We start from the raw sequence: 23,793 nt of genomic DNA, 5'->3' as shown, positions 1-23,793 counted from the left end.
TTAGTGCAACACCTAAAAAACAACAAAAACTGACTTTTAGCATTTTAGTATTCAGTCTTTAGCACTCAGTTTGAAAGCTGCAGAATCACAGGAGAGAAACTCAGCTGGGAGCCAGCGGGGGAACATCTACAGGTGTGGTAGGTAACAGCTCAACTGTGAGAGGAGCTCAGCTAATAGCTTGTTGATATTACAAGGCAGACCGGAGGGGATCATAGGGAGTAAGTTTGGGATTGGATAGAGGCGCAACATAAAGCGGAGAGGAGGGGAAACTATTTTTTTTTTGCGAGCACACAGGATTTGCCCGCGGTTTGTATTCCTGCTTCTCCATCAGTTCCAGCTCTCATAATTTGGACCAAAACTGAAATTCCAGGTGAAAAAATAACAAGTTTGGTGTATGAAATTGGAAAAGCTGATGAGGTAGTGAGAGCATGTGATGAATTCAGGTGAGCACTTATGAGGACACCTGGCTCGAAATGTTAGTCAAAGAGAACAGATGGAGTGTTTATTTTAGTTAGTTTTATTCCAAGGGTTTCACCTAGAACCAAATTAGATGGGTTGTACCAAGAACCATTTTATATCCCAAGGGTTTTCTGCAAAACCCATTCGGAAATTCTACCAAGAACCCTTTTTTATCATAAGGGTTTCATCTTAATCCCAACCAGGGGGTTCTTCTGAGAATCCTTTAATATTTCAAGGGTTTCATTTAGAACCCAACCGGGGGTTGTACGGAAAACCTTTTTTTTTTTTTTTTTTTTCACAAGGGTTTAAGCTAGAACCAAACCAGGGGTTTCCACCAAGAACCCTATTTTATTCCAAATGGTTTCTTCTTGATCCAAACCAGGGATTTCCACCAAGAATCATTTTATATTTCAGTGGTTGTATCTAGAATACAAATAAGGGGTTGTACCAACAACCCTTTTTTTTAATTCCAAGGGTTTCATCTACACCTAAAATAGGAGGTTTTGCCAAGAACCCCTTTTTTAAATGGGAGTTTCATGTAGATACCAATCAAAGAACCAAACCAGGTGGTTGTGCCAAGAACCATCATTTTATCTAGAACCATATAATCTCATTCCACTGCATCTTAACATACTTAAAAATGGGTTCTTTAGAAGAAAAACGTCCTTAACAAAACTCTTAGTTTTACAAAAAAAACATTTATTTATTTCTTTCTTGGAAGCAAATGGTTCTGGGTGGAACCTCTGTCTTTCAGGAAGAACCCATTTGAAACCTTCATTTCTGAGAGTGCAGAGATGGCGAGAGGTGATGGAAGGGGGAGAGATGTACTTGTGGATAGAAGAGTGGAAAAGGAAAAGAGAGAAAGAGACTGTTGCACTACAGGGATCAATTACTGGGAACTGTGAGTTATGGAATTTGCTGTTCCGAGTGCCATGTGGCTTTATTGCACTGGGACAGTGTTTGGAGGAAGAGGGAGATTATTAAACACACAGAACGAGAGAGAGAGAGCGGGCAGAGAGTCAGAATCGAAAGAAAGAGAGAGGTGGAGAGTTTGGAAAGAGAGGCGAAGAAAGATGAGTAAACCTTGAGGCTCTCTCTTCACTCGTCCTCTCGCAGCCCTCCACTCTCTCCATTTCTGCTTGTCTTGCACTTTCAAGCGTGGAGCCCATTAAAGCGGATGACAGTGTAACTCACCACTGATAATCAACAGAGAGAGCGGATTCACAGAGAGAGGAGACCCCAGGCCTCGTTTATTATGTTGGATTTTTCTATTGAATCTGACTCTGCTATAATTTTTCAAAGTGGGAAGGAGGTGCGAGGCAAGTAATTTACACAATGAATAATCAAGACGTGCGCAGACAAGGAGGGGAAGAAATTTAGTTTGCAAGAAAAACAGACTTAAAATATGCATAATAATGCCCATGCTGAGACAATAAACGTACGTATACTTTGGATTTAATACAATCCTGGTTGTTATTTACCAATCATAAATGTTTTGTCTTACTAGTTAAATTAAATATGACAATAAATATTATTGTCTTATTGACAACAAACAGCTATCTATCCACTGAACCCGTACTTTAATATTGCACACACTTGTATTGCTCTATGCACAAAATGCATTATATGATTTTCTGCTGTAATTATTATTACTTATTTTTTTAACCAGTCAGAGTCCTAATCATGAAATTCAAATATTCATTAATTTTCAGAATGTTAACCCTTTAAATACCAGGTTTTTGTCATAATGCCACTATGTTTTTAGATGAAAAAAAAAACACAAAAAAATGTTGTTTTTTTTTGTTTGTTTGTTTGTCAAATGTTGTTAACAAATGTTGTTAAATGATCACAGCCTGGGATATGTCCCTGATTCTGACAGGGAAAAGATGTATGTATATGTACATATGCATGTATTTTCTCCATATGCCAAATATGGTAAATATGATGTCATGAATGTCGAATGACACCCAGAAATATTGCAATGCATGTTTATATGCTTTGGTCGCTGTGGCATCGGAAATTGCAGTTTGATTTGGTTTCAGCGGCACATTTTTAGCAGTAAACTGCATGAAAGTATCGATTTCTGTTTACACAGTGTCATTTGGACTTTTTGTAAGAGCTGGAAATTCCAAGATCAAACAAAAACACACAATCATGCCAAAATGTATGTCATATGCATGAACATAGCCAAAATTAACTAAAAAAAGTTACCTAAATGACTTATCTTCTGTGTAGCTGCAGCTTGAAAGCACAGCCTGGTAGCACATACCACCACTCACTGCTGAAAGTTAATTTATAGCCATTTAATAGCTCAATTTCTACAGTGCGTCTCCCTTCACTTGATATGACGTCTAGTTGCCCCAGGGTGTCAGCGTGTTTGTTCTGTAATCCCCTGCAGCCGCCCCCAGGACAAATCCCTGCACATTTATTGTACTTAGCAAACAAAGAGGCTGTGAATTATAGTCCGTCGCCCAGCGGCGCAGCACGCAGCCACTCCTGTTTCCACTGCTGCAGAGCCGTGGCGAGTGGAAACAAACACACCTGTCAAGTGCTTCCAGTCCCCCTCAATGACCCTCGACTGGCTCGCATGAAGTGCAGTAATGTGTTCCGTTGGACTAAGACAGTGACAAACTGCTGGGACGGTGGTATGGCATATTTAAAATAGCTATAACAGGGACAGTTGCATGCTGTAACAATAGAGAGGCTCATGGCAAGGACAATAGTCAATGACAAGAACATAACGACTGTGAATACTTACAGGAGGCTTTACAGGGACTGACATGTACACGTTATTGGCTATTCATGGTTTCCAGAGGATGACTCTTAATAATCTCTGTGCCCTCTTGACCTTTTCTGCTTCCATCAGTTTATAACTTAACTTGAAGCCTTTGGTCCGATTTGTTGCATCCCCAAAACTGACAGTTTGGATTCCAGACATTTTTTCTGGATATTCAGACCAGAAGCATTATACATTTCTGCCAACCACATACACGCTGAAGTTCAACATTTATAAAGGGCTGGGCCTTATGGCTAAAAGTGTTAGCACGATAAAAAGTTTCCTATCAGTCAAAAATGACAATTATCTAAAAAAGATTCAAACTCATTTTTTCTTTTAACTCTTTGAAACCTGAACAAGTTGGTTTGATTGGTTAAGGCAATGAGCAGCTTGGCAAAAAATTCCTGAAAGTAATGTCTAATAATAATAATAATAAAATGGCCAAAAATGCAAAGAAATTGCACAGTAAAGTAAACATGGCTGATTTCCTCTTGGGTTTAGGGTATGGCTCTGAGAGACTTTTTTGTTGTTTTTTTTCAGCCTGGTGTGTTACACTCGCTTCCCAGTTTTCATACATGCAGGTGAAACCTGGAGCGGTGGCTATTTGTTGAAGTTTTGTAGGAGCCACCACTGAGTCGTTTTTTGACACATGAGCAGCAGACCCAGAAAATCTAAAATTTTTCACCAGTTCTGCTGTGTGAGGCAGCCATTGTGCTGGAGTTTTTGTTCTGTTTTTGTCAAACCTACAAAACTTTTAAGTGTGTGAACCTAAGCAAAGGTAGACTTCAGACGGTGACTCTTTGACGCACATGGGAGTTGATGGGAGTTTTTAACAGGCTTGGAAAGGCCACTGAGGGCCATTAAATGACTCCGCTTTGCTTCAAAGGAAAAGTAAAGGACAGATGGCAGAGGGGAGGAGAGACACAGGAAGAAACAAGAGCGATGGGAGCCACAAGAGAGAAGTTGAGAGATGGATAATGATGATGGAGAAAGAGGAAGGGAGCTAATGATTGGAGTACACACAGAGCAGCATGGATAAAGACATGAAAGAGGAGCAGAAAGGGAGAAACACGCAAAAAAGGGGGGAGGAAGGAGGAGGAGGAAGGAGAGTCCAGAGGAGAGGGGAGGAAAAGATAAAGGGGGGGAGACTGGAGGAGCGGTCCAGCGGGGTACAGAGGTGGGTGAGGTCAGGATTCGACCCTGCGGCGTCCCTTGGTAATTGAAATTAGGTGGGGGGGGCAGGGGGCGGCGGGACTGGAGGAAACAGGCGACATGATAATCAATTTGAGGCTGAATCGGAAACATGAGCCACTGGGGGGGCCTCGTTCCCCCCTACCAGGCCTCCAGATGGCCCCGGCCCCAACCCTGTGTGGGCCCTGTCAGAAAACTCGGTGTGTGTCAGTGTGTGTGTGTATGTGTGTGTGTGTGTGTGTGTGTGTTTGAGAGACAATACCATCTGCCAGGAGTGCAAGGGGAGTTCAGCAGATGTACTTGCTGACACTAGGGGCACAGGAGGGTTTAGACAATATACTGTGTGCATGTTCGAGTGTCGGTGTGCGTTGGGACTCTCATCATGTTGCCGGAGAAAATAAATGGCTAAAACAGCACAAAAACACAAGAATATGCACTAATTTTTACAAGAAAGACAGATATCATTCAAATTGGACCTCCTGTGGACGGCGGCAGGAGGTCATTGTTTTGTCTGAATAGATCTAAAGTGAGAGCTGTAATAGCTGGAGCAGGGATACTCAGCCTGCTTTGGTTTTTATTTTTTTGATGTTCTCAGGATTGTATTACTTTTCTAGGATTTTAATGTTTCTAGAATTTTGGGATGTTTCTAGGGTTTTAGGACATTGATAGGATTTTGGGAAATGTATAGGACTTAAGGACATTTCTAGGATTTCAGGACATTAGGGGCTTAGATAGGACCTCTGTCGACTCTGTCTACTGGCACTTTTTTTGATAAGCAAGCTCTATTTTGATGCTGTTTTATGCACTCTGTCACCTTATTTAGTTTGTATACTAAAAGTACAATCACTTTTTTTCATGTGAATTAGAAAATGGTTTGTGTTGTTAGCTGACTGACTGAGCTGGAGCATTTATTCTTTTCTCAGCTGAAAGCATGTGGTGCAAACAGTATTTTGCTGGAATAACCTGTAATGTCCCTGTAATGCTATGGAAGATCATTTTTGCATAATCCTGGATATATCAATCTAAAATAAATACCATAACGGCTAGAGCATTCATTGTTTTTGCAGCAATATCTGATGGGAAAACATGTCTAGTTTTTGAAAAAAATTGTTCACATTTTCAATGCTTTTGTTAATGATAGTGTATTGATGTATAAAAAATTATATCTTCGGTTGCGCAGATTTTATCTAAATTTTATCTAAATATTTAAAAATACTCCCAAGAAATGAAATCACAATGAGCTAAAATACCATTACAGGCACTGGCGGACCATTTCTATTGAGTTCAAATAGTTAAAAGGCGTCCAATCTCCACACGCCTTTTGCTCATGCCGTGATGGAGCCCAAAAACACACACGCACACAGCCACTGACAGTTTGTTGAGATACTAATGCGCCCTCAGGGTAGAGGCTTGTGTCGTGGCACTGGATGTTTGTCCGTCACGCAAAGACTGGAAGAGGGTCAGCTCATAAAATATACATCATCATTGTTATTTAGGCGACGCTGACAGTTACATTGTTATCAGCGTTATCTGTAGAATGCTTTTTTTATGGGAGTTCATCTCCAAATATGTACTGCATATCCACAGAGGTGGAGGAGGGATTCATGCTGTTGGATGAGAGAGGCAGACTGTCAGTCAGCCGTCTGGAGCTGGTGCTGGCTCCGACCAGAGAATATATATCAGAGCAAAACTATGGATACAAGCTGAATGCAGAGGCCAAGTGCTCAGTCAGCTTCACACACTGTACATGACGTCCAGGAATCCTTTTAAGGTGCGCCTTAAGATGAAAAACAAAATAGTCTCAGTAAAGAGGATGCTCTTCTGGCACTCATACAGGATCAAAAGTACATTAAAAGCCTTTATTTAATCAGACATAATTGTTTACAATGCTGACTAGCTTTGATACTAAAAGGGGCTCCAAAACTCTTGATATACATTAATCTTTAAACACGAGCTCAAGCAGTGGCTGAGTGCCTTCAAAGTTTTACTCTTTTCTGTTTTTCCTCCCCTTTTTATGCCTCTGTGCTTGTGATAGCTGTAGATGGAGACACTATGTTTCCAGGTTATCCATCCGCCCATTCGTCCCATGATATCTCAAGAACTCGTAAAGGGAATTTCTTAAAATTTGGCACAAATGTCCTCTTGGTCTTAAGGATAAACTGATTAGCATTTGGTGGTCAAAAGTCAAAGTCACACTTTGCATCTGACTTTGACTTTGCATCTGTCCCATTCTTGTGAATGCGATATCTCAAGAACACCTTGAGGGAATTTCCTTGAATTTGGCACAAATATTCACTCGGACTCAATGATAACATGATAAGATTTTATTCAAATTTGGTAAAAACTGCCACCTGGAATCAACAATGAACTGATTAGATTTTGGTGGTCAAAGATTCCTGAGAGCTTGTCTGTTTCATTTTCCTAAACATCCACACATACATCTCATGTTCATGCATGCATCAAGAACATCTGGAATTTGGCACAAATGTCCACTTGGACTCAAGGATGAACTGATTAGAATTTCGTGGTTAAAGACTAAGGTCGCTGTGACCTCGTGTCAGTCTCATTCTCATTAATGCTGTATATCAAGAACACCTTTAGAAAATGTCCTCAAATTTGGACGCAAAGATGATGAACAATTTAGAATTTGGTTGTCAGAGGATAACGTCACTGTGACTTTGCGTTCATCCCATTTTTGTGGATGCAAAATATTAAGAAAGTCTTGAGGGAATTTCCTAAAATTTGGCACAAACGATCAGGTGGACTCAAAAATGAACTGATTAGAATTTGGTTATCAAGATTAAAGGTCAAAGTGACCTTTAACTCCTCATTAACTTAAGACTTCATAGGTTACTTATGACTAAATTTCACTCAAATCTTTATAATGATGAAGCAATGACATTTTATATCCTAAAGGTCAAAGGTCAGCTTCACTTCATCCATGTTTCCACAAACAGGAATGTAAACTTTTACTGGACTGGTTCATGGCATATAACAGTAATTCTAGTAAACTCTCCATCCTTCATGAATAGTGGCTCCTTTAAAATGTAGTTGCTCTGTCATTTGGAGGTTGGAAGAAAAAGAAGCAGTATTTTCTTTCTTTTTTTAATACATTTTGCTCACATTTTAAAAGTCATCCGCAGTAAAAAATAAAATAAATAAATAAATTTATGCTCATGCACAGTTCCTGGATCCCTCCGTATGATAACGGCAGATTTCGGGTGAGCCTCCCAAGCTTCATAACCCAGGGGGTCCTGCGCCCGCCAACATAAAACATGGATGCGCTATTGATCAAGTCCTTTCAAACGAGGCAAATGATGCGAGGAGAGTCAAACATAAACACACGAAAACACAAACCTCGCTCAGCTACCCGGGGGACAACTGCAGGGTTAACAGATGAGAGTCAGCGAGTCGATCTGAGGCAGCTGAAAGAGAAAAAAAATGTATGAAGTTCATGTGTCTGATCCCAGAGCGCACTGATCCAAAGAGGAGAGACAGACGGAGGAAAGGAGGAAACTGAAGGCGGACGTGAGGGCTGGAGAGCGGGAGAGCAGTGGAGGTGTCTGAGAGGGTTTTGAAGTGATGGAGAAATGAGAAAGATTTTTGGGGGTAGAGTAGTGGGATAGAGAGAAAAGCAGAAACGTCTCCTCCATCACCTCACCTCATTAATCGCATCACTATGATGCAGCTGTCACTGCTGATATTACTAATTCAGTAATTAGAGGGGTTTATTTGTTTGAGCTGCAGCACTTCTTTTTCTAACATGATGGCAGTTTAAAGAACTGTTGGGTGACAAAATATGTTATGAATGAAATGCAAAATCTCAGCGGGTGGCTTCATAACATGCTGAATGTAGGCTTCTGTTTGCAAATCACAATGCAGAGCAGCATTCAACAGGTGAAGCACCGAGTGCAGAGTGACGAGACATTCAAAAATACTAACAGGCTGCATGTGACAGGTTTTTGTTTTCCTGCCGCTGCATTCAGTATCAACCGAGATCAGCCCCACTGAGATGACCATCTGCTTTAGCACATTTCAAAGAATTTAGGACATTTGTAGGATTTTAGCACGTTTCTAGGATTTTGAGACATTTCATGGATTTTAGGACATTTCACGGATTTCGGGACACTTTAGCATGTTTTCTAGGATTTTAGGATATTAGGAACTTAGCAAGGACCTCTGTTGTGGGTGCGGGGGATCCTTTATTGTCACTTTTTTGATAAACAAGCTCTGTTTTTATGCTGCATTATCACTCTGGCACCTTATGTATACTAAAAGTGCAAAAACAATTCCCTGTCCGAATGACTTTATTTTTATTGTGAATTAAAAAGTGGTTTTCAGGGTTGTGAGTTGAATGTCACTGCTATGGACTGTTTGCTCAAGAGATGTGGTGCCAACTGAGCCTGTAAACTGACAAAGGCGGGACATACACAGGAGGGAGAGGGGACAGATGAAGGGAAAGGGGGACAATTGGAAGGAAAAGGTGAAAGTAAGGTAGTAAACAGAGGAAATAATGGAATATATTTGCAGTGAGTGAAACAGCAGTGACTTTCTTTGAGCTGCTGAATATTTTGGAAAGCATTCATCCTAAGGGTCTCCTCGTTTCTAGCAGAAGTAACAGCGTCCTCTCTGCTGACAATTAATACATCAGGGGACCATCAGCTCACACCCCCATCATGTCTCGTGTCACTTTCAACCTCCCTTCCTTTTTTTCCTCCTCCCTCTCCTCGATGTGTTGAATCTTATTAACACCATTAACCATCACATCACGACACACACTCCATCAGCCGGTCGCTTCATTGACTCGCTTAAACAGCTCCTGCTGTTTGCCTCTGCTGCCCCCTCCACCCCTCCCACCAGCACACACCGCCTCTGTACGTTTGTCACGCCGGCCTCCCCCCCGTTTTAATTGGTGCTCATTAGAGAAAAAAAAAATGCTGTTTTTGCTCCATTTTCACCCAAATAAGCAGGAGGGGGAGAAGTCTATGAAAATGTTAATTGATAGCGGATCAAGGAGAACACTGGCAATTAGTGCGGGCTGATAGATGAGCAAGGCGCTGCACCGCAGACTTTGATGACTACAAGGAGTCCACACACACACGCACACACACACACGCTGTGCACATACATAAATACATGCCTGGTTTAGCGGGCAGGGCCAAGCAGGAAGTGAGACTGTTATTGGGGTCGTGTGCTCGCAGTTTGCACACAAACACACTCACACACACTTAAAAACAAAATAAACATTCATATCAGCCGACGCACACAGGTACGGACTGAAATATGCATTGCTGGGGTTATCTACTAGTTTTGAGAAAACATCGTGCTGCTGTCTCTCTGCCTCTCTCTTTATTTCCGCACACTGTCGTGAAAACGCTGCAGCCGGACAGCTGAGTTGCTTTGTTTTGTGACGATTTGATCTGAAGGTGTTTACGAGTAGATTTTCAAGGGCAATATAGATGGATATTTGAGAGTGAAACTGATCTGATGTAGATATAGAGTGTGCATGATGTTAATTCCCTACAGAGGACTCAATGATCACTAAAATTAGGTGGAAAAATGTTGGTATGGTTATCAGTCAAGCTGTGATATATCAGATATTGGCAAAAAATCCAATATCCTGCATCCTTAGCGTGAATCCAGGAAAATTGTCACTGTAAAGATGACATTTTCTTAATCTTTTTACAAGTGTTGCTCTTGTTTAACCCTGTCCCGACCCATGGTGGCAGGACGCCATTGTCACCCAAAAAATTAGCAAGAAACTTTTGAAAAGTTACAAGAAAATTACCTGAAAATAAGTTTTGAAAAAAAGGAAAAAGAAAGTAAAAATGGAAATAGACACAGAAATGATCGCAAGAATTGGAAAAAAAAAAAAAACCATTAACATTATTTTAAATATAATATTAAAAGGGTAATCAATACAGTTTTCTAGATTTTTTTTCCATGATTTTTTGATAATATCTAAAGAAAAGCCACAGCTGTTCATTTTTTTCTCACCTTTTACTTTTTTTGTGCAGTTTATGGAACATTTTTGCCAAGTTGTTTTTTTTCCCGTGTTTGAAAGAAATCAAATACATTTTCCCAGATATCAGAGGTTGAAATGCTAATGAAAGGTGTCTGAACTCAGTTCGCAAAAATGTCTATCCAAGTGTAAAAGAGTTAATTAACTATGAAAAAACTGTGTGGTGTCGCTGTCCTGCAGTTGTCAGTCTTTTTGTTTGTGATGCACATTTGATATTTTCATAGTTTTTTCTGTTAGATAAAACACTGACACTTTTCTTTGACTATCTGTTCTTTAAAAACAAGATAAGCAGCTGTTACGTGATATTCTTAATAACATCTGTTTAAGTCTCACCCTTTGTTCTCTTTTTTCTTCTCTTCTCCTCTGCTCCCTCTCCTCCATCCCTGTGCCTCCTCTCGTCGTCTCCAGGCGAGCCTGCAGTGGCCAGAGAGAATAACTGTCTGAACGCTGCCAAGGCGTGCAACCTGAATGACACGTGCAAGAAGTACCGCTCTGCCTACATCAGCCCGTGCACCAGCCGCGTCTCCACCGCTGAAGTCTGCAACAAGAGGAAGTGCCACAAGGCCCTGCGGCAGTTCTTTGACAAGGCAAGGCGCTTCTGACACAAGCTTATCAAAAAAAGAACGAAAAAAAAACACTAAAGCTCGCACACACTGGAGGTTTTCCAAACGACTGATATCTGATAAAAGCTGAATGTCCACCACAAAGGACGTGCTTCAAAAGGAGGAATGATTTTGAAGTGCATAAGTTAGACGGGTTGTCAGAAATCACAATAAATAATCACGCGGGCCTTTTTGTTCAGGGTTTGCTTTTCCAATGCCGACATCGATTCAGTCATCAGACACAAAAGATGTTTTGGCTGTCTGCGCCATATTGTAAAAAATGATGTGAAACATTGTAATTACAACCCAGCTCCCATGATGTCCCTCTGGAATAACTTAACAGGGATCGCTTCAAGTCAGCGACATGAATAAATAGAAAACCCACAAAGATTGCATGACATTTTTAATCTTGTTGTGTATAATTTTGTTTTTTCACAGCAGAGAACTTTGTGCGAACAGCCTTGAGCATCAAGTTTTCTTTGTGTTGGAGATAAAACTGTGATGCCATTCTCCTATTGTAGCCTGACTGTGTTGTTACAGCGTCATTAAACTCTTAACATCAGAATTTATTGATGTTTTTGTGCCATTGAAGCAATGTTAAGAGGCAGAGACAATTTTGACATCTTTTGCATAATAATTTATAAAATTCTCTGTATTGTGTCTTTAAAAAAAAGGTTTACATTTGCAGAACCACTTGGCTGTTTTTTTAGTTTTTAGCTTTAGTTTATAATGCATGCCTTCACCTCAATATTTCAGGATTAAACCAAAAGGTTGTCAAAGTTTTGTACTTCAGAATTCTCCGGCTCACATAAAGTGATGAGTTTTGAATTTCTAGCAATGGCAGGATCAGTTTGTTTGGAATTAACAGAAGAAGTAGGTCGAGACACTCAAAAAACAGCCTTACATGAAAAAAAAAAAAAAAACAACAACCTGCTAGTGGTGTAAGTTGTGATTGTAAAGTCATAATTCAGGATTTATATTAGAAAAAGAAACTTAAAAGAATACTAAATTTAGGTTTTATTCCCAAAAACTCACAAGACTGAATTTAGGATTATTATTATTGATGAGAAAGCTTACAAGTTAAGTAAATCTAATCAAAAAGCACCCACAACTAAGTGACTGTGTCTTAAATTAAGGTACCAGAAGCATTCTCATTTTAAGCTTGTTAGCTGCAACAGTAACTGTAGACAGTCACCAATGAAAAGAACATTAACACAACTTTAGACCTCATCAACAAAAACTCAACAAAAAGTCTTTAAAAAGACAGAAAGGGCGACGTCTGTCACAGGAAATCTGACCGAAATAATAATACAGTCAAAGCTCTTGTGTATGACTTTACTTCTATACTTCATGTTGTGATTCTTGTGCCACACAGGTTCCTCCGAAGCACAGTTACGGCATGCTGTACTGCTCATGTCCGCTCAGCGACCAGACGGCGTGTTCTGAACGCAGGCGTCAGACCATCGTCCCGGTGTGCTCGTACGACGAAAAACAGAAACCCAACTGTCTTGAACTGCAGGCTTCCTGCAAGACCAACTACATCTGCAGGTAGGAAACAGTACCTTCGAAATGGATTTTCTTCATAAATATACATTTTAAGGGCATTTTCTTCTGCATATATTAGACAGCTGATAATGAAAATGTGACTGGAAATTAGCAGATTGAGCACAGATACTCAGCTTACTCTACTTGGGGGTCACTTCTGCAAAATGACCAGAACTAGGAGCCAGTTGGACCGCCTCATACACATTTCTAGGATTTGAGGACATTTCTAGGATTTAAGGACATTTGGAAGATTTCGGCACATTTCTCAGATTTTTGATGTTTCTAGCACACATAACACATCATCTAAACGTTGCACTCTTCTGACCCATGACTCCATCCTGCTGGCTGTCTCTTTTACATTGACCTTGAGACAACTCTGCCCCACCACTCCACAAATGTCAATTTAAACAGAACACAGATGTAAAAATGAAGCAAAATCCCCACCTTGAAAAGGCAGTGTAAAAGGAGCTTGTTACTTCACTTTCTGATCACTACTCTGCAGAATCTGGTTCTAAATTATGTCACCAGTGCAAGATGGGAGCACCTGTATCCAGGATATTTGCCTTCATTTTTGTATAGAAAGAGGAAGTAGAGACACGTCATCCATCTTTATACACAGTCTATGGCTCAGACCATCATTAGTTCTGCATCAACGCGTAGAATTCAGCCCAAAGAAGTGCAGGTTTTCTTGGGTCAGGTATTACCACAGTGTAGTTTGTCATCTGTCTTCATCATCTTAATAGTTTCCCTCACTGGAAGAAGTATTGTGTCCCCAGATATGAGGAAAGTTCACACTGGCACTAACATGCCCCTTAGACACCTCTTCATAGGGCTGGGCGATAAAACGATAACAATATCAATCACAAAATAACTTTTCCATCGATTGAAATATGAGACATAGTCAATAGAATGTCGATAGAGCGCATTCTAGTCTTGTTTTGACAGAAAACACAAACAGCCAGTGATAATAGCAACATCACCGCAACAAACCAAATGCAGTCATCGTGGATCAAACAGCTGATGGTCTGAAAAAAGCGCAGTGAGACAGACAAACAGAGCGCAGCTTCTCCTCAAAGCGCCAAAGTGTCTGAAACAGACACATCTGCAGAGGTGAAAGTGACTTCTTTAGACTTCTACAGACTACTTTGTGTTAGTTTCAGCTTTAATCAGACTTTGGATGAATTATTTAGATATGTAATGTTTTGGGGGCCCGGGGCCACAAGCACATGACCTTATTTTCACCCTTTCAATAATTGGGAATGTTGGCAGCTATAGGAGAAGTAGGCCTACTCAAAAGTTTTTAACTCCTGAGTAAAATGATTAATAGCACAGAAGCTTCACACAAGTTGAAGTCAGAGTCCTGCAGTCAGGAGAGGTTTCTATTATCAGCACAATGTGCTTAAATTTACCTGAAGTTTGTTTAAGATGGAGCTTTTCATTTTTATATTATTCTGGAAATTTTAATAAATAATAATAATAAATATGTTTATTACACTCCAACACACCGTGGTCACATAAAACTGTCAGTGAACTATGAGGGCAAAAAACAAAACTAAAAAAAAAAGAGCAAAAAGCAAAATAATAGTTTATTAATCGTAATCAAAGTAAAACGTTCAATTAACTGAGATATTTATTTTAGGTATGAGGTTCAGACCTTTGCTGGGAGGAAATTTTAGTAACTGGACCTCTTTGAATTTTAGTAGAATAATTCTCCAGTTGGTGACGCCTGTTCTACAGTATATTTGTCATGTTCAAGGTCTGACAGAAAATAAATATTTAAAACAAAATGAACCTTATGATATCTTCATATCTCACTTAGGAGTAAAGGGAACCTTTAAGATTGACAGAAATAGTGATTTGATGTATATTATGATATATATTGTGATATACATCAATATCGACTGATATGAAAAAAAAAAACACTGTGGTAAGACTTTATTGTGTGTCACCCAGCCCTACCTCTTTACAATGCATAGTCACTGTAGTCATAAACACCAGCAGAAATACAATGTCTACCTTCAAGTCTCAGATACACACACACACACACACACACACACACACACACACACAAAGAGCAATTCATTGATGGACATCTGACATCATCCTCATTGGAGTATGTGTGTGTGTACATGCAGTCTCTGGAGCCCACAGCCAGCCGTCTTGTGGCTCCCTGGGATTAAATGGAAGCATTAGGCTTCATAAATGAGCTCCATTTGGACCGTGGCCTCAGGTCCTCCTCCCTCTCTCCTCACCCTCTGTCTCTACTTAACAGCAAGCAGCATGACAACAGTAAATTCATACCGCAAGTTTCTATCCTCCTCTCCGTCTCTGTCTTTTTTTCTCTGCACGGCGCTGTCTATAAGTCAGACATACGCTCAGGGCTGAACAACAGGTCTCACTGCAGCACAGCTTCCTCCCAGTCCATTTGTCAGGCAGCACGGATAGATTAAAGCCATGCATTTCCACAAGCTCCCTCACCAGATGTCAGGTGTTAGTATACTGGCTGCCGCTGACAACTCTCACTACGCACCGCTCTGCTCGGCTCTGCACCAGATTGACGTGATTAGATGGATCACACTGTGAGTGCAGATATGTGAGTTTGTGTTTGTTTTATGCTTACAACTGTTCAGGTTTGCACAGAAATATGCTCCCCTTCTCAAACTTTGTTTATGAATTTCAAAACAAAAACTTCATACGTTTGTTTGTGGAGTTTTTAATCACTAGGAGTTTCTAAGAGAAACTATGGAAGCACTGAAGGGCAAGTTTTTAGTTTTAAATTATTTATGAGCACCATTGGCTAAAACATAGGTTTATCTCCTATGTTGAAGCGACATTATTGCCTATGTAGGAGAAAACATTCATTAGCATTTTGCTCACTATCTCCTTTCATTTTGCTCCCCTATCTGATCAGCTTCATAGAAACATTTTGCTCGATATCTCCTAACATTTTGCTCACCCAATCTATTACGATGTAGGAGATATTGTTTCCTACGTAGGAGACATATTTTATTTGTATATCTTGTTTGTCTTGTGTCTCATGTTAACATGCCAACGTCTCCCTGAAAAGTAATTTACTTAAAAGTATCATTTATTTATTTAGTATCATTACTGTTTCTCGATTTTAATAATTTGATAAATAACTAAAACTTTTTCTTTTATTGTGCTTTGGCCTTTTTTTTGTAGCGCAAGTCTTTTTTTATATTTGACTCATTTTGACAACTTATTTTGATTTTCTTTTTTTTCTGGGATCATCCATTATTGTTTGCAGACTGACTTCTTGAATCAGCTTTGGTCTGTCTTTATCTTTGCTGTGAAGTGAGATATTTTAGAAGGAATTTGAAGTACACTTAATTTTACTGCCAAATACTTGATTAAGATAAACCACTAAACAAGGGCTTGAATACAACCTGTGATCACAGACTTTTTGTGATCCTGCCCTGTTAGAAAATACCTTAACAATAAGTATCCCAAGTAAAATTTTAAAATTCCTAAAAGGAATGATGCAACAAATCCCGTTTCCATAAAGATGTCGCAGTCCAAAAGTGACGTTGGAAGGTTTTGTTTTGTGTCAAAGTTCCTGTATATCACACTCAATCTCATTTCAAATGGTAAATTTCTTGGGAATCCAAACTCCATTTCAATTTCACGTGCCACTGCACCTGTGGCAAAAGTGTAAACAAACATTTGTGAAGGCAGTAAATGAAACAGAACAGACTTGGTGGAGAATTGCCTTCGGCCTCATTCATTCCAGGATATAAAGCAGCCGCAGCATACGTAAGAGGGTCATCTTACTCCACTGAAGGCAGACGTTAAGAAGGCTAATTGCATTGAGAGAGATGACTTTCGGCGTATGCTCATTTGGACCGGGCATTTTGCTGCACATTCCAATCACATTGGCCATCTGAACTTCTCATATGAAATCTATTGGAGCTATAATCATGTTTGGCTCTGAAATATTTTTGGATGTGTGTGTGTATGTGTGTTGCAGGTCACGACTGGCTGACTTCTTTGTCAACTGCCAGCCGGAGCCTCGCTCACTGTCAGGCTGTCTGAAGGAGAACTACGCAGACTGTCTCCTCTCATACTCGGGTCTGATTGGTGAGTCCTCAACTTCAACTTCAGTTCTTCAAAGTGGACATCACCCCGAGTCTCTGTACGCTTTACAAGTCAGGATGAATGTATTCTTAACAACTAAAACACAGTCTTTGGATTTAGGGGGATATATTGGTAGAAAAGTTTTATTATACAATATGATTGTTGTTTTAGTGTATAATCACCTTAAAGAGAAACTTTAAGTGTGAAAAAGTGTGCAGTAGAGGGGTGAGCAGAACACAATTTAGCGAAAAACTCAAACCTGCAAAAATTATTATTTTAATGCAACGTTTCGGTACTAGAGCGAACAGTTGTTTGCATCTGTTTGTAACAGCTGTTGAACTGAAACATCACATTAAAAAACATATTTTTGCAACTAGGACAGTATGCAGGAGGTTTCTCTATGGTAAAATCACATGAAAATAAGAATTGTATTTCTGATACCTTAGATTGAGCCGTTTATACTTACACAGGTAATGGGTCCTTGTCTATGTGGCAACGCCATATTTCTACAGTAGCCCAGAATGGCCAAACCAAGCTCTGGTTCTACACAGGGCCATTCATGTTTTCGCATTTTTGCATCAGTCACTGTGGTTACAAGCTCCTTTATAGCGTCCAAAAAATTCAAAATGGCAATTTTTATCTCGGAAATGCTTTAGACACTGTTTTTACTTTAGACACAGTTTGTTTTGGGGTTTTTTTTTGAGATCTCTGCAGATAATTTGGCTCCTGGTGAAAATGTCCTAATTGTCTGGATCTTATGAAGCTAAAAATAAATAAATAAATAAATAACTACTAAATGAGCTGGAAGAATGGATGGAAAGAGAGTTGTTTCTATGCAGACGATACACTGTTTTATCTAGTTGCATTTGTGTAAATAGGCAGGATTTCCGAGCATAACAGACTCGCACATTTCAAGTATTTGCAGGTTTCTTCCATCACATCAAAATCTTTGGCCTGAAATGGATTTTAGGCTTCTTTTACAATCTAATCATGTCGTCAATAGTCCACAATTTAAGAACCACCTGAAATGTTGAGCAAAACTATGAAAAAAGGACCTAAAATGTATTTCCTTTCTTCTAACTCCAGTCTCAATCCCTGAATGGACCAGCCAAATTGTCCTCACACCTCACTATGTCCTCAACACAACAGCAGGTTGTCAAAAATCGGTTCTCCCAAGTCACTAAACCAGACCACACATACACACACACACCGTCCACACGGCGCCAATTCATTCTGCCTACTGCAAAAAGAAAAGGCCTGTTTTGGAGTGCAGCCAGCACAAGGGAACAATCCATTGGGGGAGTGAGAAATCACTGACTGAAGCTATTTACTTTCCCTCGCAGAGAGAAAGCCTATTCTTCATTCCAGCTTCTCTGCATTCTGCTTCCTGCAGAAACTCCACCACACTACGTTAACTCCTGTACGTGGGGGAGGAGGGAAAGAGAAAAAAATGTGACAATGATTTCGCTTTGCTATTATGGCATTCATCATTTAACACAGAAGGAGGATGATAACTGAGTCTGAAAGGGTTTAAATATTCTTTTTTTTTTTCTTGACAGTCAGCAGCATATTTGGGCTGTCGACACTAACCAGGGTTTCTACGTTCATCAAACCTCGAAAGGTCATGGAAATTGTAATTAGCAATTTCCAGGCCTGGAAAAGTTTATGAATACTAACTATACCCTGAAAGTTTTAGGAAATTCATAGAAATGTGTTTCACAAACCTCGATAATAACACATGATGTGTCCAAGGACCGTCTGGATAATTGAAATTTTAATGATAATTTATGTTTTCACAGTGTCGAGCTATGATAAATAGTGAAATTTTAAGGGAAAAAAGTTCATAAAAATAAAGGGAAAAAAAATAAGTCAAATTCAAAAGTTAAAAAATCACAAAAAAATGTTTTTTTTGATTCACATAAATTAATAAATAAAAAATCATTTCACACAAAAGGAAAAAAAAGACAAAATAATTTCCTTAAAACGACAAAAAAAATGTTTAAGAAAAACTGACCAAAATTTTCAATACAGTATGCCTTCAAAACACATTGACATGTTATCCTCAAATAACAGTGGTAAAATAAAATACAGCCATTTAAAGTTTACTACGGAAGTGTATTGCTGCCACTCACGTTATACCGTGAAAAGTTTCACGTTATAACGTGAAACTGATCTGGATTTTTCACTATACAGAGAATCCATGTTTATGGATCAAATTTCTTGGTCAAACAAAGACACATGAATGCATGAATGAATTGCTTCTTCCACCCTGCAGGCACCGTGATGACACCCAACTACCTGCGCTCACCCAAAATCAGCGTGTCTCCCTACTGCGACTGCAGCAACAGTGGCAACAACAAGGACGAGTGCGACAAGTTCACCGAGTTTTTCACAGAGAACACCTGCCTCCGTGAGTTATCCCTCTGCCCAGCTGTTATCTGACCAGCTGTTTACTACTCTACTCTACTGTTTTCTATTGTACTTTATCTGCTCTGCTGAATTCTGCAGTCTTACTTTCTATTTTCACCCACTCTTCACCGCTGCTCTTTTTTCCCCGTATTGCTCTTTTATCCTCTTTTCTTTTCTTGTCTCTCCTCCTCTCGCTCTCTCCTTCTAACCAAATATATCCCATTGCCATGCTTGCATTGTTATCCCCCTGCATTATAGAGAAACCAGTCATATTGCAGCACGGTGTATGAATGTGTGTGAGTGTGTGAGTGTGTGTGTGTGTGTGTGTGTGTGTGTGTGTGTGTGTGTGTGTGTGTGTGTGTGTGTTGTGTGTGTGTGTTCATTTGTGTGTATGTGCCTAAAAGCTGCAGCGGAACTCCTGCTCCAGATCTTTGACAGAAAGCAGCTTTTTCATCCAGCCCTCTTACACAACCACTTTAATTAACAACCCCCCTCAAAACACACATACACACTGACCCCCCCCCCCCCCCCTTAAACACACACACACACACACACACACACACACACACACACACAACACACACGTATAAACACACCCATTACCAGCCAGGATTCATGAGTTGCAGGACGTTCTTTCTGCGCTGTGCAGATAAAAGCCAGATTCATTGTGTGTTTGTCTGTAATCAGAGCTAATTCAGCCTCTTTTCGCCCTGATAGTGTGCTCACTGCCAGTCAGCCGACTGCTGTTCAGTTTAAGTGTAATGTGACTCTTCATTGATTCCTGTACGGAGGTCAGAACGCAGGGTCATGGAGGGGGTATCTCGCCCAAAGGCACCTGAGTGAGATGAATGTTGGTAATCACCAACGCTTGTTAAAAGCCATTACACTAGTTCATAAGATAGATAATTATTTCAAACATTTTAAACAAACAGAGATCAAAATGAAATGAAATGAATAAATTGTCAACAAATAGTTAATTGGCTATGATTGCACAGGAGTGATGCCTGAAAGTGCAGCTGTTGTCTGCAGTTAAATAACATTTTGTGACAGTCAGAGCTGGGTCTCAATTTTTGCTGTCAGGTTCAACATAAAGCTGGATTTGTTATGCACTTATGCACACGTAAGATACTATACGATATGGTACATTAAAAAAATATAAGATACAGTACAGATACGAAACAATATTGTACGATATAAAAAGATAAGATACAGTAAAGTAAAGAAAAAAAGTAGTTAAGATAAGACAAGATAACAAAGGTAGGATAATATACGTTAGGATAAGAAAAGAAAAAAATAAGATTTAGGTATTTTTGACCAAAAAAATGTACAAAACATTCAATACACTATGTTAACTTTATAAATAGCAGTGAGCAGACAGTTTGTTTTTGCAGTTCAGACCAGCACAGTAACGATTCTTCTCTCGAGAAACAATCTATCCAGTTGCTTTATGTTAGTCTCTGAATCTCCACGCTCAAGTTATCCTTAACTTTTGTGGCTTGCAATGTTGAAAGTTGAACCTAAAGACATGCAATAAGGGATTTGAAGGGATTTGGATTGTGTAAGGGGATTTGATATTTGATCGAGGTTTTATAAAATGATTGAACTCCAATCCGAGTGTAATCTCAAATTTGCAATCGTTGGCTTGAATGAAATGATAATGAGTAGAGATACCACCTTTTCACACATGTAAATGGAAACTTATAGGAATACTCTGCTGAGTTTCAGACATCTTTGTATCATAACAAAGTACAGCAGCCAGATTTCCATTTTCAATGCCAGGGAAATGTGTCATTTGGGAGATTTATGCAGTAGATTTTCTCTGGCTCTCAGGCTGTTTTCAAATGCCCACCATCAAGGACACAGATAGTCCAGAAATAGGTTCAAAAAAAGAGAACAACTTTGTTTTTACGTCACCCTCCAGCTGGAGCTTGTATTGTTCTGTTGTGGTGCAGTGCATTCTGGTAGTTGTAGGTTTTCTCTCTTTTGAGCAAATGCAAATGCCATTATGCTTTTCTTCTGCTTATTTCTGGACATGTAGCACCATTTTCAAAATTATTTCCGCATTTTTACAGCATGGACAGTCCAGTTTTGTGAAAAGACCATCTTTCCAACAGTAAAATACTTGTGTGAGGGCAATGTAATAAACTGTATCCTAAGATACAGAGACACTAGACACCAGAGGATGTTTTCATCTCATTTTAGTCAGTTGTAAGTTTTATTTGAAGTGAAAGCATAACATCATATACATACAGGGCCGACTGTGGCTCAGGAGGTAAAACCACTAAAAGCAAGGTTGGCAGTTTGAACCCAGGCTACTCCAGTCTGCATGTGGACGTATCCTTGAGCAAGAAAAGCTGCATTTCCACCAGCAGGTTGGTTCAGTTCAGTTAAGTTTGAAATACATTTTTTACATTTTCATTGTGAAAGGTTGTGGATGGCACCTTTGGAACTGGTCCTGACTGTCTCCATTTTTGTCACCCCTCTTTTGGGGGACCCAGCACCCGATCCAGAACTAAAAGGTGGAGCTAGAGACACTTTAGTCTGTGATTGGTCAGTAGAGAACCACCACCATGTGCTCAGGGCAGAGTCATGGCTGGTTTAATCTCTGTTCATATGTGACAAGTTTTTCATACATTAGTAAACTATAACTATAAAATAAAAGTATGTTTGCAGCTGTAGACTGAGAAAAATCATTTGATTCAATGTGCTGACTGCCGGCAACTTTTAAAGAGGAACGTTGAGCTGATGACATGAATCCATGAGCACACCTTTAGTTTAAATATAACAGCTTTGACCGCTCAGTCTGTTTTTTATTGTCTCTCTTGGATAACACATTTAGTAATGAGTGGGTTTCAAATATATATATGAATTTCGACCAGATTATTTTAAGTTTGTATATTTTAATCCTCATTTGGAGAAAGAAACACGTGCACACTGGAAACACTGATCCCCTGCTGTTGCCTGACAAAGATTCAATGCACAAACCCACTACTTTTACATATCCCATCAAGAGAAACTCTCGCTGCAGCCTGCTCTTTTTTGCTCTGAAAATGTGGGCCTGCAGCCCCTATTTGTGGATGATAAACGAGGTGCAGACTTTACTCTGTATCACTGATGAATAAGAAAATACAGTGAGTCCTGCTTGATGGCGTAGTGAGTGACAACAAACACACCCACATGTGAGAGTACTGTCTGCGGTGGAAACGCTTCACAGATCGAGGGTCTTGATACGTGTTCGTAGGGGTTACTTTTGGTTCTAAAGTTACTATATTGAACGTTTTTGGTGGGAACGCGGCTATACTGAACCCCAAATTGCTTTCGATGGTTGTGCTGTCGGTGTGTGAGTGTGTACGGATGTTTAAAAACTGAGTAGCAGGTGGCACCTTATACGGTAGCCTTGGTCATCAGTATATGAATGTATGTGCATGAATGGGTGAATGTGTCTCGTAGAGCTTTGAGTGTTCAAAATGACTAGAGAAGCGCTACACAAGTGCTTCCCCTTTACCATTCACACTGACCACCATATGTTCAAGGTGCACAGTTGCCATTTAATGAATCAGTAAGGTAATCAATTGACAAAGTAATCAGCTGTAAGACAACCACGTCAATCAGTCAATTGGTCGATTTATTCCTAAGTGGCTGAAGAAAATGGTGTGCATTCAAAATAATGAGCCGTAGTCACAATTGGGGGGGGCGCTGCTGCTGGTGGATCAGCTCGACCTGAGCAAAGTGGGCGGTTAGATTTTCCTCCGTCAGAATGACAGTTACCAGATGAGAAAACACCAACAAGCTGCGGCCTCATTTTCACTCTCTCATTTGTCTTCTCCTCTTCTATTATCTTTTTTTTTGCCCTCCTTTTGCTTGTTTTCTCTGCTCTGTTGTCTTTTTATCAGTCGGGGTTAACGAGGTTGGTCTGCGGCAGATAATAAGGGCTGCGTGTGTGTGGTTGAGCCTGTGTATCTTTGTGTATTCCTCAGCAAGTGTGTGATGTCTTTGCTTCTTTGCATGATTTTAAGTTCATGTGTTCAAGTGTGTCAACGTGAGATTTGCAAGATCTTAGCGGGTTAATGTGGGTTAAAACAAGCTCTCTCTGTGTATCTCTTCTTTGCTTTTACTCTCTGCAGGGAGCCAAGCAAAGGGCAAAGTGGAGGAACACACTCTCTGAATTTTCATTATTACTCTCTAGTATTTCTCCCACTCTTCCTTTTGCCACTCACTTGTTTTATCATTACCGCCCCTATCTCTGCCTTGTTCTCCTGCTCATGCTTCACCTCATTTTTGCAGCTCATCCCGTCTCTGTGTCTCCGTCTCCTCCTTTCTTTCATGGCCTCCCTTCTTCCTGCTCTCATTAAGCTTGCTCAGCAGTAACTGGAACTGACAACTGAAGATCCTGACACACGCCGGTTACAGGGTCATGACTAGAGAGAAACTACGAGAGAGAAAGAAAGAAAGAGACAGAAAGGGAGAATATGGAAAGACTGAGAGAGAGGACTTTCTATTAAACTCCACTTTAGATGTATTGTCCAGAGAGGAGAGGCCTAGCAATGAATGCCTCGCAGTTTTATCTGTGAAAATCATGTATCTAAATATATATGCATCCTCTAGCACAATAGATACATTTTTTCAGCTGATTAAAATGAACTTAAAATGAAGCAAAGTCTACCTGCAAAAATAAGAAATGGGATCGATACAAT

At 39.9% G+C, this 23,793-nt stretch overlaps 1 protein-coding gene across 1 annotated transcript in view; it reads left to right on the top strand.

The window, feature by feature from the left end:
• Window positions 1-23,793, top strand: part of gfra1a (gdnf family receptor alpha 1a) — a 126,734-nt gene that overhangs the window by 80,677 nt on the left and 22,264 nt on the right. Inside the window, exons 4-7 of the mRNA XM_042502425.1 lie at window positions 10,857-11,035; window positions 12,426-12,598; window positions 16,584-16,693; window positions 18,966-19,100. Coding sequence (XP_042358359.1) covers window positions 10,857-11,035; window positions 12,426-12,598; window positions 16,584-16,693; window positions 18,966-19,100 — 597 coding nt within the window. The remainder of the gene's footprint in view (window positions 1-10,856; window positions 11,036-12,425; window positions 12,599-16,583; window positions 16,694-18,965; window positions 19,101-23,793) is intronic.

Source organism: Plectropomus leopardus, chromosome 15 (genome assembly GCF_008729295.1).
Source record: "Plectropomus leopardus isolate mb chromosome 15, YSFRI_Pleo_2.0, whole genome shotgun sequence".
Lineage (NCBI taxonomy): Eukaryota > Metazoa > Chordata > Actinopteri > Perciformes > Serranidae > Plectropomus > Plectropomus leopardus.
Note: the sequence above shows the minus strand (reverse complement) of the source record. Positions and strands in the feature narration are given on the sequence as shown.